Source organism: Medicago truncatula, chromosome 3 (genome assembly GCF_003473485.1).
Source record: "Medicago truncatula cultivar Jemalong A17 chromosome 3, MtrunA17r5.0-ANR, whole genome shotgun sequence".
NCBI lineage: Eukaryota > Viridiplantae > Streptophyta > Magnoliopsida > Fabales > Fabaceae > Medicago > Medicago truncatula.
This window is the reverse complement of record NC_053044.1, coordinates 46,875,960-46,886,665: the sequence shown is the minus strand read 5'-3', so window position 1 is coordinate 46,886,665 and position 10,706 is coordinate 46,875,960. Positions and strand designations below refer to the sequence as shown.

Below are 10,706 nucleotides of genomic sequence, written 5' to 3'. Positions count from 1 at the left end.
AAAAAAAAACATTGCTCTAAGGATATATAATAAATTAAACTTGAGACATTAAGAAAAACACAATTTAATGTCCTAAGGTAACATCATCACAACAACACAAATAAAGAAACTTAATGTGTAATATTGTTTTAGAATCTTTTAACTCTTTTTTTTTTACAAAAAATCTTTAACTCTTGTTCTTATGAGTACGTTAGTAATAACTTAAATTTTGAAATAAAAAAAAACTCCCTCCGCTCTCAAATGTAAGAAATAAAAAAATAAAATTGGTGGTATCAAATGTAAGAAAAAATATAGTAAAATGAACCTATTAAATGACACAATTCCAATTTTACCCTAATTAAACCCACTTCATCATTAATTTCTTTACTACTCTAAGACAATGGTAAAATTGAAAAAATATCACTTTTTATAATGAATTAATGTGGTCATTCCACGTTTTCTTAATATATGTGTTGTGAAAGTGCCTCAAAATTGAAGAAATTGGAATTCTGGTAGTAGAAAACCGGTGGCCGATATCCAGACCACGGTGGCCGATTTTGGACTCTGTTTTTTGTTTGTTAGTTCGGCAAAAATCGGTGGCCGATTTTTGACAGCAAAAAATAAAATAGAAACGTATTTTTTGGGCCTAGATTTGTTCCAGTTTTATTGAGGACTCTTTTACTATAAATATAGACATTGTATCACTGTAAACCTTGAGAAAGAGGGGGCTGAAACAAGGGTTTAGAAAGGCAACAACAAAACTAGGGTTTGTATAGAGTTTGTCTCTTGGGAACAAACACTAGGGTTTGAGGGTTGATTCACCTTGGGAAACACTATTAGGATTGAGTCTCTTGGTTACGGGAAGAGATTGGGGCTTTGGGTAGAATTAGGCGGTAGACTTATTCTTGTAACTCATTGATATCTCTTTTGTAACGTTACTCATCATATAGTGAAACTGAGAGCTGCTCTCTCCCTGAGACTAGGTCAATTTGGACCGAACTGGGTCAACAAATTCTTTTGTGTTCTCTCTTCTTTTCTCTCGCTGTTTTCTACTTTTGGCTTGTGTTTATAATTGTTCCATACACTTTGTTTTGGTTGCTTGACTATCCCTTGCTCCACACATCAACTTTGTTATTGGTGTAATTTTTCATCGAATTCGCAACAATTGGCGTCCACCGTGGGGCAAGGGTCAAAGGATAATCAAGTATCATGGGTTCGAAGTGGGATATCAAGAAGTTTATCGGAGATAACGATTTTGGGTTATGGAAGGTAAAGATGGAAGCGGTGTTAATATAACAAATGTGTGAGAAAGCTTTGAGGGGTGAAGGTTCGTTACCGGTCACCATGTCACGAGCGAAGAAGACCGAGATGGTGGGCAAGGCCAGAAGTGTCATTGTCTTATGCCTTGGGAATAAAGTTTTGAGAGAAGTAGCAAAGGTTACAACCGCGACATCGATGTGGGCAAAGTTGGAATCTTTGTATATGACAAAGTCTTTGGCTCATCGGCAAGTCCCAAATCAACAACTTTACTCATTGGATTGTAAAGTCAAAGGCCATCATGGAGCTACTTGTCGAGTTCAACAAAATCATTGGTGATTTGAAGAACATTGAGGTGCATCTTGAGGATGCAGGTGCTCTGATGGTGTGGTGTTGTTTGGAGGATGAAGAAGGTGATCTGTCTCACCTTGAGAGTGATGCCTAGTGGAACGGTGGTCGTATGGAGAGACGATAAACACTCAACATCAGCCTAGAGAGGCGGTGGTAAGAATACTCATGATCAGTCTGGAGATGCGGAGGTAACAATACTCATTATCTACCTGTTGAGGTGGAGTTTCAAGGTTGAAGACATAGTGGGATGTACGTATTTGCTAATTGAGGTAGAGTACGCTCAACTTGAGGTGGAGTTGAACACACTAGTAATGGTAAGACTATGGAGGACCTTGGGTGCTATGCTCTATGGTGAGAAAGGGATTTTTCATTAAGACGGAAGGCATTCCGGAGGTTGAAGAATGTATAGCACGGCTTGCGGGATTACCCTAAAAAAATGCCAAGGGTGATTGGATGCTAGGTGATCTTCAAGGAAGCGGGAGATGTCCTGTGTTGAAGATGTTATGGTGAATGCTTGTGGAACTACCTAAAATTTCTAGCGTAGTTGGACTGCAAGGACATTCGAGAAGGCGGAAGACATTCTGAGAGCTGAAGGGGTTAAGGTGTATACTTGTGGATTACTCTAAAAGCCAAGGGTGATTGGGCACAAGTAGATCTTCAAGGAAGCAGGACAAGTCATGTGTTGAAGAAGTATGGTACAGTCTTGTAGAACTACCTGAAATTCCTAGTGTAGTTGGACACAAGGATCTTCGAGAAGGCGGAAGACATTCTGATGGCTGAAGAGGTTAGAGTGTAAATTTGTGGAACTACTTGGTGTAGTGGGAATAAGGGAAAGAGCAGCAAGGTGGTTGATGGTTTGACATCATCACTAATTTGGAGTCAAGGTGGAAATTGTTGTGAAAGTGCCTCAAAATTGAAGAAATTGGAATTCAGGTAGCAGAAAATAAATGGCCGATTTTCAAACTACGGTGGCCGATTTTGGACTCTGTTTTTTTGTCTGTTGGTTCGGCAAAAATCAGTGGCCGATTTGGTGAGCGCGGTGGCCGATTTTGACAGCAGAAAATAAAATAGAACGTATTTTTGGGCCTAGATTTGTTCCAGTTTTATTGAGGACTTTTTTACTATAAATATAGACATTGTATCAGTGTAAACCTTGAGATAGAAGGGGTTGAAACAAGGGTTTAGAAAGGCAACAACAAAACTAGGGTTTGTATAGTGTTTGTCTCTTGGCAACAAACACTAGGGTTTGAGGGTTGATTCACCTTGGGAAACACTATTAGAATTGAGTCTCTTGGTTACGGGAAAAGATTGGGGATTTGGGTAGAATTAGACGGGAGACTTATTCTTGTAACCCATTGATATCTCTTTTGTAACGTTACTCATCATATAGTGAAACAGATGGCTGCTCTCTCCCCCAGACTAGGTCAATTTGGACCGAACTGGGTCAACAAATTCTTTTGTGTTCTCTCTTCTTTTCTCTCGCTGTTTTATACTTTTGGCTTGTGTTTATAATTGTTCCATACACTTTGTTTTGGTTGCTTGACTATATCTTGCTCCACACATCAACTTTGTTATTGGTGTGATTTTTCATCGAATTCGCAACAATATGTGAATTATTTTTTTGTTTCTTACATTTGAGATCGGAGGGAGTAATATTTTTCTGAAAGGTTTCTTCTTAATTAAGTTGATACAAAATTTCATGATACACGCCTATTTGATGGAGTATGTAGTATATATACAAAGGTACAGTTTTTTCTATTTTTGAAAAGTACATAGGCATAGTAATATAGTATTATTTTGTTGTCAAAGATACCTATTAACTGAACCTCAGTGGAAATGGTAAACATGCATTGAGTAATTTAGAAACAATTACTAGTGATTTGTCTGTATCAGGCTTCTGCCTAGAATGATAAAAATACAAAAAATATTGTCTATCTTATTCTCCCGTAATTTTTTATTTAATAATGAAACATTTTTTCCCTACATTTGATCATATCATATCATATAAGGAATCGAGAGAGAATATATGTTAGTCCTTTGACTTCACTCTAAGAATGAAAAACCAATTAAAGCTAAATAGTACAGAGTTCTTGTAGGAATTGCACAAATTGATACTTGAAATTTATGAGTTATTATTTCATCCCTTTTTTTTTTTGAAGAGAGTTATTATTTCATCCCTATATCTATCTCTTTATTTTCTTCACATATAGCTATTCACTTTTGCATTTTGTCAAGATTCCGTAGCGTTTCAGTTAAACTAGACACACGCTCACTTGCATTATTATTTATCAACAAAATGTATCTCCAAAGTCATTTAAGAGGGTGCGAAAAGATTTTCCCTTATTAGAACTTACCGGTCCTCCAGCCCTATTTTTTTTTTTTAACAAGCCCACAGCCTTAAACTAATATAGCCCATTTATATTTGGCTTTTACTTTTCCTACCCTATCACCTTCTCTAGCTCCCTATTTTTTATTTTTTTTACGAAAATGCCCATGGAATTTCTGGATTCTATAATCCGAATTGAGTTTTCCTGGAGTTAAAAAATTGAGTTTTCACCAATTTGAATTTTATAATCCGAAAACCCCAAAAAATAGGGCACATTCCTTGGTTTTTTCTTCGGATTATAGAATCCAAACACCCCATAAACACCCTTATTCAAGAGAAATACAATTTGGATTATATAATCAGAATTGTATCAACACAAATTATGAACACGTTTGTAACATGGATAATCATTTTAAGAACCATATTAACCTTGCCAACTATCATTATTTTGGTTTTGGTCATTGTTAGCTGTTGCTAGTCGAAAAAAACGATATTCCGGATATTTGAATGGATTGCTCCGAAACTTAGCCATAAAATTAGAAGAAAAATCAAGGATCAAAACTCCCATAGAGAGACTTCTTACGAGATTCCATCACTCAAAATCCAAAATTCCATCGTTTATACCCATTTTTCTTTTTTTAATTGTTTATATTCTCAGAAAAATTCAAAAAAAAATGCATAAGTTTTATTTGGTTTTTGGAATTTTTTGATGGTATTTTTATAATTTTTTGATTTTATTTAAAATGTTTTATCATTTTTCCTTTGTTTTTTTGGTTTTTTTTAAAAGTAAAGTTCAAAACTGCTGCTTGTAATAAGCATATTTCGGATTATATAATCCGAATTAGTGAAAACTTATTTCGGATTGTAGAATCCAAAAATCATATGGGCATTTTCAGAAGAAAAAAAAATAGGGTGCGCGGGAAATGATTAAGGTGGGCAAAGTAATAGCCTTTCCATTTTCTCTAATATCCTCTCAGGTGGGCTAAAATGAAAACAATGCAGTCCATTGGTTAGCCCAGTATCCTCTTAGAAATTTGTAGTGGCTATCACTTTTCTCACCCTATATGTTTCTCACGCGTCCAATTTTTTTCTTTTCAAAAATACCATTGGTTTAAATTATATAATTCAAACAAAATTGTTAGGTTTTTCGGATTCTAAAATCCGAAATATGCTTTGCCCAGACTTTTAAAGATTGTGTGTATATTATTTCAATGACATAAATATAAAATAAATGTCAATATAAACAAAATTAAAAGGAAAAAAATGATAAAAAAAAAAACTAATTTTATTAATATATCAATACATTTACAATAAAAAAAGCTTAAGTGTAAAGCTTATTACATAAAATATTCAAACCTAATGCTAAACTATTAAAAACCTAAAGCTAAAATGCTTCAATAATGGGTGAAAATGAGAGAAACTTCGTACTTTGTAGGGTGAGGGATCTTTCATATTATATAATCCGAAAATTTTATTTACAGGATTTTTTTGTGTGGTCCGCATTGTACCGACAATTTCCGTGGTCCACGATGTCCAGAAAATTCTATAAATAGGATTTTTTATGGTATCATGGTTATTGGTGATCATTCATAGAATCCCTGCAATTGTTTTGCAGTTTATGTGAGGATTTTACGACGGTCAGCAGAGACCTTTGACATCAAATACAACAAAAAAAAATGCAGTTCATAATGTTTTGAATTTTTGAATCCGAAAAATGCTAACAATTTGATTCAGATTAATTATATCATCCGAATCAAATGTATTTTTGAAAATTTTATAGGGAGCGGAAATAGCACAAGATTGGAATTTGGAAAAGTAGAAGCCATTTGTATTTTATAGCTTGTATTGCAATTGATGTAAGACACAGTTTTGGTTTATGCAAACTAATTATAATTGAAGAACAAAAAAGAACGTGTTCTCCTCCTTGTTCTTCTTCTTATACACCTTGTAAACTACCCAATCATACGTCCAAAAAGAGTACTCAATTTGTATTTCCCTCACTTGCAATGAACCAGCCCCATGATAAGATTCATATATCAATAGAGACAACATATTTTATTCATGATGTCTTCGTAAAAATTCTTTCAATACTATCACTACCCATATATACAAGATATGTTATTCTCCTCTTCTTCAGCTAATTCTCCTGATCAATTAGACACTTTAAGAGCTTTCAAATTGATGAAGTTTTTTGTGTTTCTAATTTTGTGTAACCGTTACACAAGCCCCTTAGTTAAATCATATCTAACAGGTCTAACAGTTAAGTAATTTTTTTGAAAAAACAAATTCTGCTCAGACATGAAACTTTGTTTCTGACCTGAGTTATAAACCGAGATGTATAACTCAAGCCTCTTAGACCTAAGCTATAAACGTTTGTGCGTGTTCTTAACGTCTGGTGTAACAAGTGTCCCTGTTGCTCTGATTTATGTTAGGTCGTGTTAAGTCATGACCTAACCTTTGATTTATGTTTGGTCGTGTAATCAAATTTGTATAAACTTCCCCTTTGTTTTTGTGAGCGCCATTTTGTTATTTTAACATTTGTGTCTTTGTATTGGGCATGTGTTTGGTCGTTCTCTTTGTCTCCATTGTTTAGTTCTTTCAAGTGTACCTTGCTGCTTGCTTCCATCCAGGGAAGCTCCACCTCTTTTTCTTTTGTTGCATAGCCTTAGTTTGTGTTTGAAGTTGTGGAAATATATGAGAGGATATGTGGAAAACTTCATTTTAAATTTTTATTCATTTTTTTTATATATAGAGCTAAATTGTAATACAAAACATATTTCTAAATCATATCTTTAAATAAGAAATAAATTCTAAAAATATTTTAAACATAATTTCAAATATAAATGATTTTCTTATAATCTATCAAAGACATCTAGAAATATTATTTCCAACACATATATAAGTATATTCAAGACGTGTCCAAATAAGCATGGTTGTTTAATATGCATGTATTGTCCAAAACATGACATGACATTCTTGGAGAGGTGTCTCTGTTTAGCTCCATTGTGATAAGCACAAGTTGTCATCATCTTGTTCAAATATTGATATTACTTTGGGGGAGAAATTACAAATTAAGCTGATGCCCGGTATGCAACTTACAATTTTTTCTTAAAAAGATAAAATTAATCCACCTAAATTGACACCGGATGAATTGAACATGAGACCTTGAGGATGATCACACTCCAAGATCCCAAGACAATACCTATTTATTTTTTTTGAGTGGTGATACATTGACCACCATACGGCGGCACACACCTCTTCTACCACTACATACAAATGTAACACGTGGTCATATGGCCCTCACTACCCCACCTAACACTCTCTTTTATATGGGATGAAATTACTAAAATATCATTTTACATGGGATGTGTAATAGAGGTAGGAGAAAAAAGGGTGTCAACATAACATTATATTGTTTTTTAGATGAACTTACAAATAATATGTAATTGAGTCGAAAACTTGTTCTAAAAGTAAAAAACGCATAATTTTTTTGAGGGAAGGAGTTGAAAATGGGAGGAGCAGATAGAAAGGAGTGAAACTTGACTATGAATCAAAACATGCACGATTTCCTAGAATAGGTATAGATAATTAATAATAGAATGTCAAGTTTTACTCATTTCTCTCCACTTAATTATTCAGTCTTAATATATCTCTACATAATATAATAACACACACCTCGAAGATAGAAATATATGTTGGTGTGTAGTAGTAGCTAGCTACCAGAAGAAATTAGTTAGTTCAGACTGAGTTTGTGATTCTTCAAGTTCATTTGATGGAGAGTGAGCATGTCTTCCTTCATATGTGGTTATCACCATTCTTGGATCCTCAGCCAACCGCTCCACACGTTTCTTTACTCGACAATTATCTTGTGTGCAACGGTAGTAGCTTCTGCAAAGACAATGTACCCAAAACACATCATAAGACATCTTATATATATATATATATAGTATTTTTGTTTTTTTGTTGCAAAAGTACGTACTGTGTAATCGAAGTTTATATACGAAGGATTAAGGATAAAGAAAATGGGAGCTAAACAGTTGTACAGCATAAATAGAAAACAGGTAAAGTAAAAACCATCATTACTAGGAGAAAGGGTAGTTAAAATATATATTCATTTAATCATTGTCTTCAAAGTTTTCTATCATATGTTTTACTATAGTGATTCATCATTCAGTATTAGTGAAGATCCCCACACTTTTATTAGCTACCACAAATCCAAGCAAATGTTAGAGTATATTTCGTGAGCGAGTAGTAAGAAGTGTTATATTGTTGGTGTGATAAGTGCGAGTTAGTGAATGTTGAGCAATAACTATTTTGATGTTGTGAGTCAACATCGTGAAAGTGTATTTTGATAAATTTTCATTTGAAGGGGAGCATATCGAGATGGGTGGATAGACTCACTCATAATTCATCCCCCTAGGCTCCCCTCATAATTCAAAATACACGTTGCGCAAATATTTGTGTTGAATATTTAAAGTGACTTGATTTATAAAATAAATCTTAAAATTTTGGATGAAAATGTATTGTCTAAACCACATATGTCGTCAAGCAAAATTGAATATAAAAGGTTACTACAATAGCTATCATATATATATATATATATATATATATTGAATGATGGTAAAGGAGAAACTTCTTAGCAATTAGTTATATATAGTAATAGTATAACATATATAGGCTGCTAAACTAAATACTATATACCAAATTAACATATGAGACTCCTAACTTTCCACATTGCAACATGCATATATTGACATTTTGAGAGTCCTATTTTTCAACATCGGCAAACATACATCCCCTCTCTTACAAAAAAAGTTATTTTTTCCCAGAAGAAATAAAGTGAAATCTAGTTTTATCCTCAATGATTATCAATGTTATCCCTCTTAAGCACCAAAATCATCAGCAAGGCAAATATATAATTGTAATAAACAATAATGAGAGGAGGATGAAGAGAGAGCATAAAGACAAACAAATTAAATAATTAAAAAGAGAGAAAATACCTTGGATGCTGTGTGTTCTTGACCACTTTCTGTCCGTACTTCCTCCACTTGTAACCATCGTCCAACACATCCACGTCGCTCATAGTCTTGAAGCAAAACCTAGGCTCCCTCACCTTTCTTCTTCCCTTCATTTTCTTCATCTTTATTGCAGAAACCCCTAGTTGTTGATTATGATGATGATGATGTTGATCATCTCCTCCACTACTTCTTTTTCCAATCAAGCTACCAGTTACTTCTCCCCATGCCCTAAATTCAATCATATCCAACCACAAAACTTAACTCTCTTTACAATTAATTTTTACAAAAAAAAAAACTTTTTCTTTCAAATATAATCAAATATAATTAGTAGCAGATCAAACTCTACATATATTTGACATCATAAGATTCAAAACTCATACCAAACTAGTATCTATATTTTAATAAAAATTAAGTGGCTATAGTTCACATGCATGGTGGAATATTTGAAAATTAAAGGTAGTACTATATATCTCACCATGAATTCACTTTGGATCTGTTCAAAGAAAGGAGTTGGCCTCCTCCTCCAAAACTAGAAGTAAGATGATCATCAAATTCTCGTGTTTTTTGAACAGCTGTTGCAAGGAGGGTTTCAGCAAAATTTGCAGCTTCAGGAGAAAGTGATGAAGGTGTTATTGCACTTATACCTTTCAAAGATTGATGATGGCAATTATCCAAAGGAGGTAAGGTCATGTTTGGAGGGAAAGGAATATTGAACCCCATTTGCATAGGGATCTCATGATCTTGCTCTTGATCAAACAAGCTGTGGTGATTAACAATATTTGTTGTTGACATAACTATTATTAACGATTATGAATAATCTCTTCTCCCTCTCTCTATATAACCTTAGCAATCCAATCTACAATCTCTACTCAACTATATATGTAGATCTATAACCTAAGGTTGGAGAAGTGGTACCTATAGAGTTTTCTTTTCAGAAACAAGTGAGAGAGAGAGTTTGTTTTTGAACTTTGGTTGAGGTTACACCATTAACTTGTAGCTAGCTAGTATGTGTTATAACGTCGCTCAACCAACTTTCCCTTTTCCATTGCTTTGTCTTTCTTTTCTTTTTTTTTTAGAGGATGTATATGTTAATAATTTCTAATATTTCTTGCACTTAGGAAAAGGACTTTTTTTTTTTTTTTTTAAATCAGAGTTTCAAATAGTTAGAATTTGAACACAAATTCTCTCAAACAACTATTTTTAACGTTTATTACCACTTTAGTCTAATCATTTGATTTTGACACACAATAACTAGCTAGTCGATATACATATATATAGAAAAATAAATAAATTATGAGTAGTGACAAATTAAAAAGCTTGGGAACAAAAATTATTTCAGTTTCCTCAAAAAAAAATAAAAAAAATTTTCAGACTTGCTACTACTTTAATTTGGTACTCTCCCACAATATTAGCTGAGTGGCACGGGAATAGAACCGATAAATGAATTTTGAATAGACTTCAACGCCATATTACGTTTTTAGATGGATCTAATTCATTTTTATGAAATGGATTTGTAAGGTTAGTTTGTATATAACTCCTTCAACTTTTGTCAAAAAACTCCTTCAACTTATACCTTAACTTGTACTGTCACCATTTTTCTTATGGTATATTTGATTGATTCAATACATATTTTTTTATGTTTGTTCTATAAATATTTTGAAATTCTATATTCTTCATAGTTAGTGGAATTTCACTGTAGCATGAAAGTCAACAATACAAGACAAATTGTTAACCAAGTGGTGTTGCTATCTTTCTACTCTTTATACCCTTAACTT

At 33.3% G+C, this 10,706-nt stretch overlaps 1 protein-coding gene across 1 annotated transcript; it reads right to left on the bottom strand.

Moving 5' to 3' along the window:
• Positions 1 to 7,292: 7,292 nt before the first annotated feature.
• On the bottom strand, positions 7,293 to 10,001 carry LOC11424587 (probable WRKY transcription factor 13). Its single transcript, XM_003602454.4, has 3 exons — positions 9,407 to 10,001; positions 8,914 to 9,159; positions 7,293 to 7,801 (listed from the first exon to the last, which is right to left on the bottom strand). The coding sequence occupies exons 1-3, from the start codon at positions 9,721 to 9,723 to the stop codon at positions 7,630 to 7,632; spliced, it is 735 nt and encodes a 244-aa protein (XP_003602502.1). The 5' UTR covers positions 9,724 to 10,001; the 3' UTR covers positions 7,293 to 7,629.
• Positions 10,002 to 10,706: the final 705 nt, after the last annotated feature.

What these genes read in the sequence shown, in the direction of transcription:
- LOC11424587 (XM_003602454.4), bottom strand. Translation starts at nt 9,723, where the DNA reads ATGTCAACAACAAATATTGTTAATCACCACAGCTTGTTTGATCAAGAG. An exon ending in AGATCCAAAGTGAATTCATG is followed by an intron (nt 9,160 to 9,406) that starts GTGAGATATATA and finishes GATTGAATTTAG; the next exon opens with GGCATGGGGAGAAGTAACTG. An exon ending in AAGAACACACAGCATCCAAG is followed by an intron (nt 7,802 to 8,913) that starts GTATTTTCTCTC and finishes TTGTCTTTGCAG; the next exon opens with AAGCTACTACCGTTGCACAC.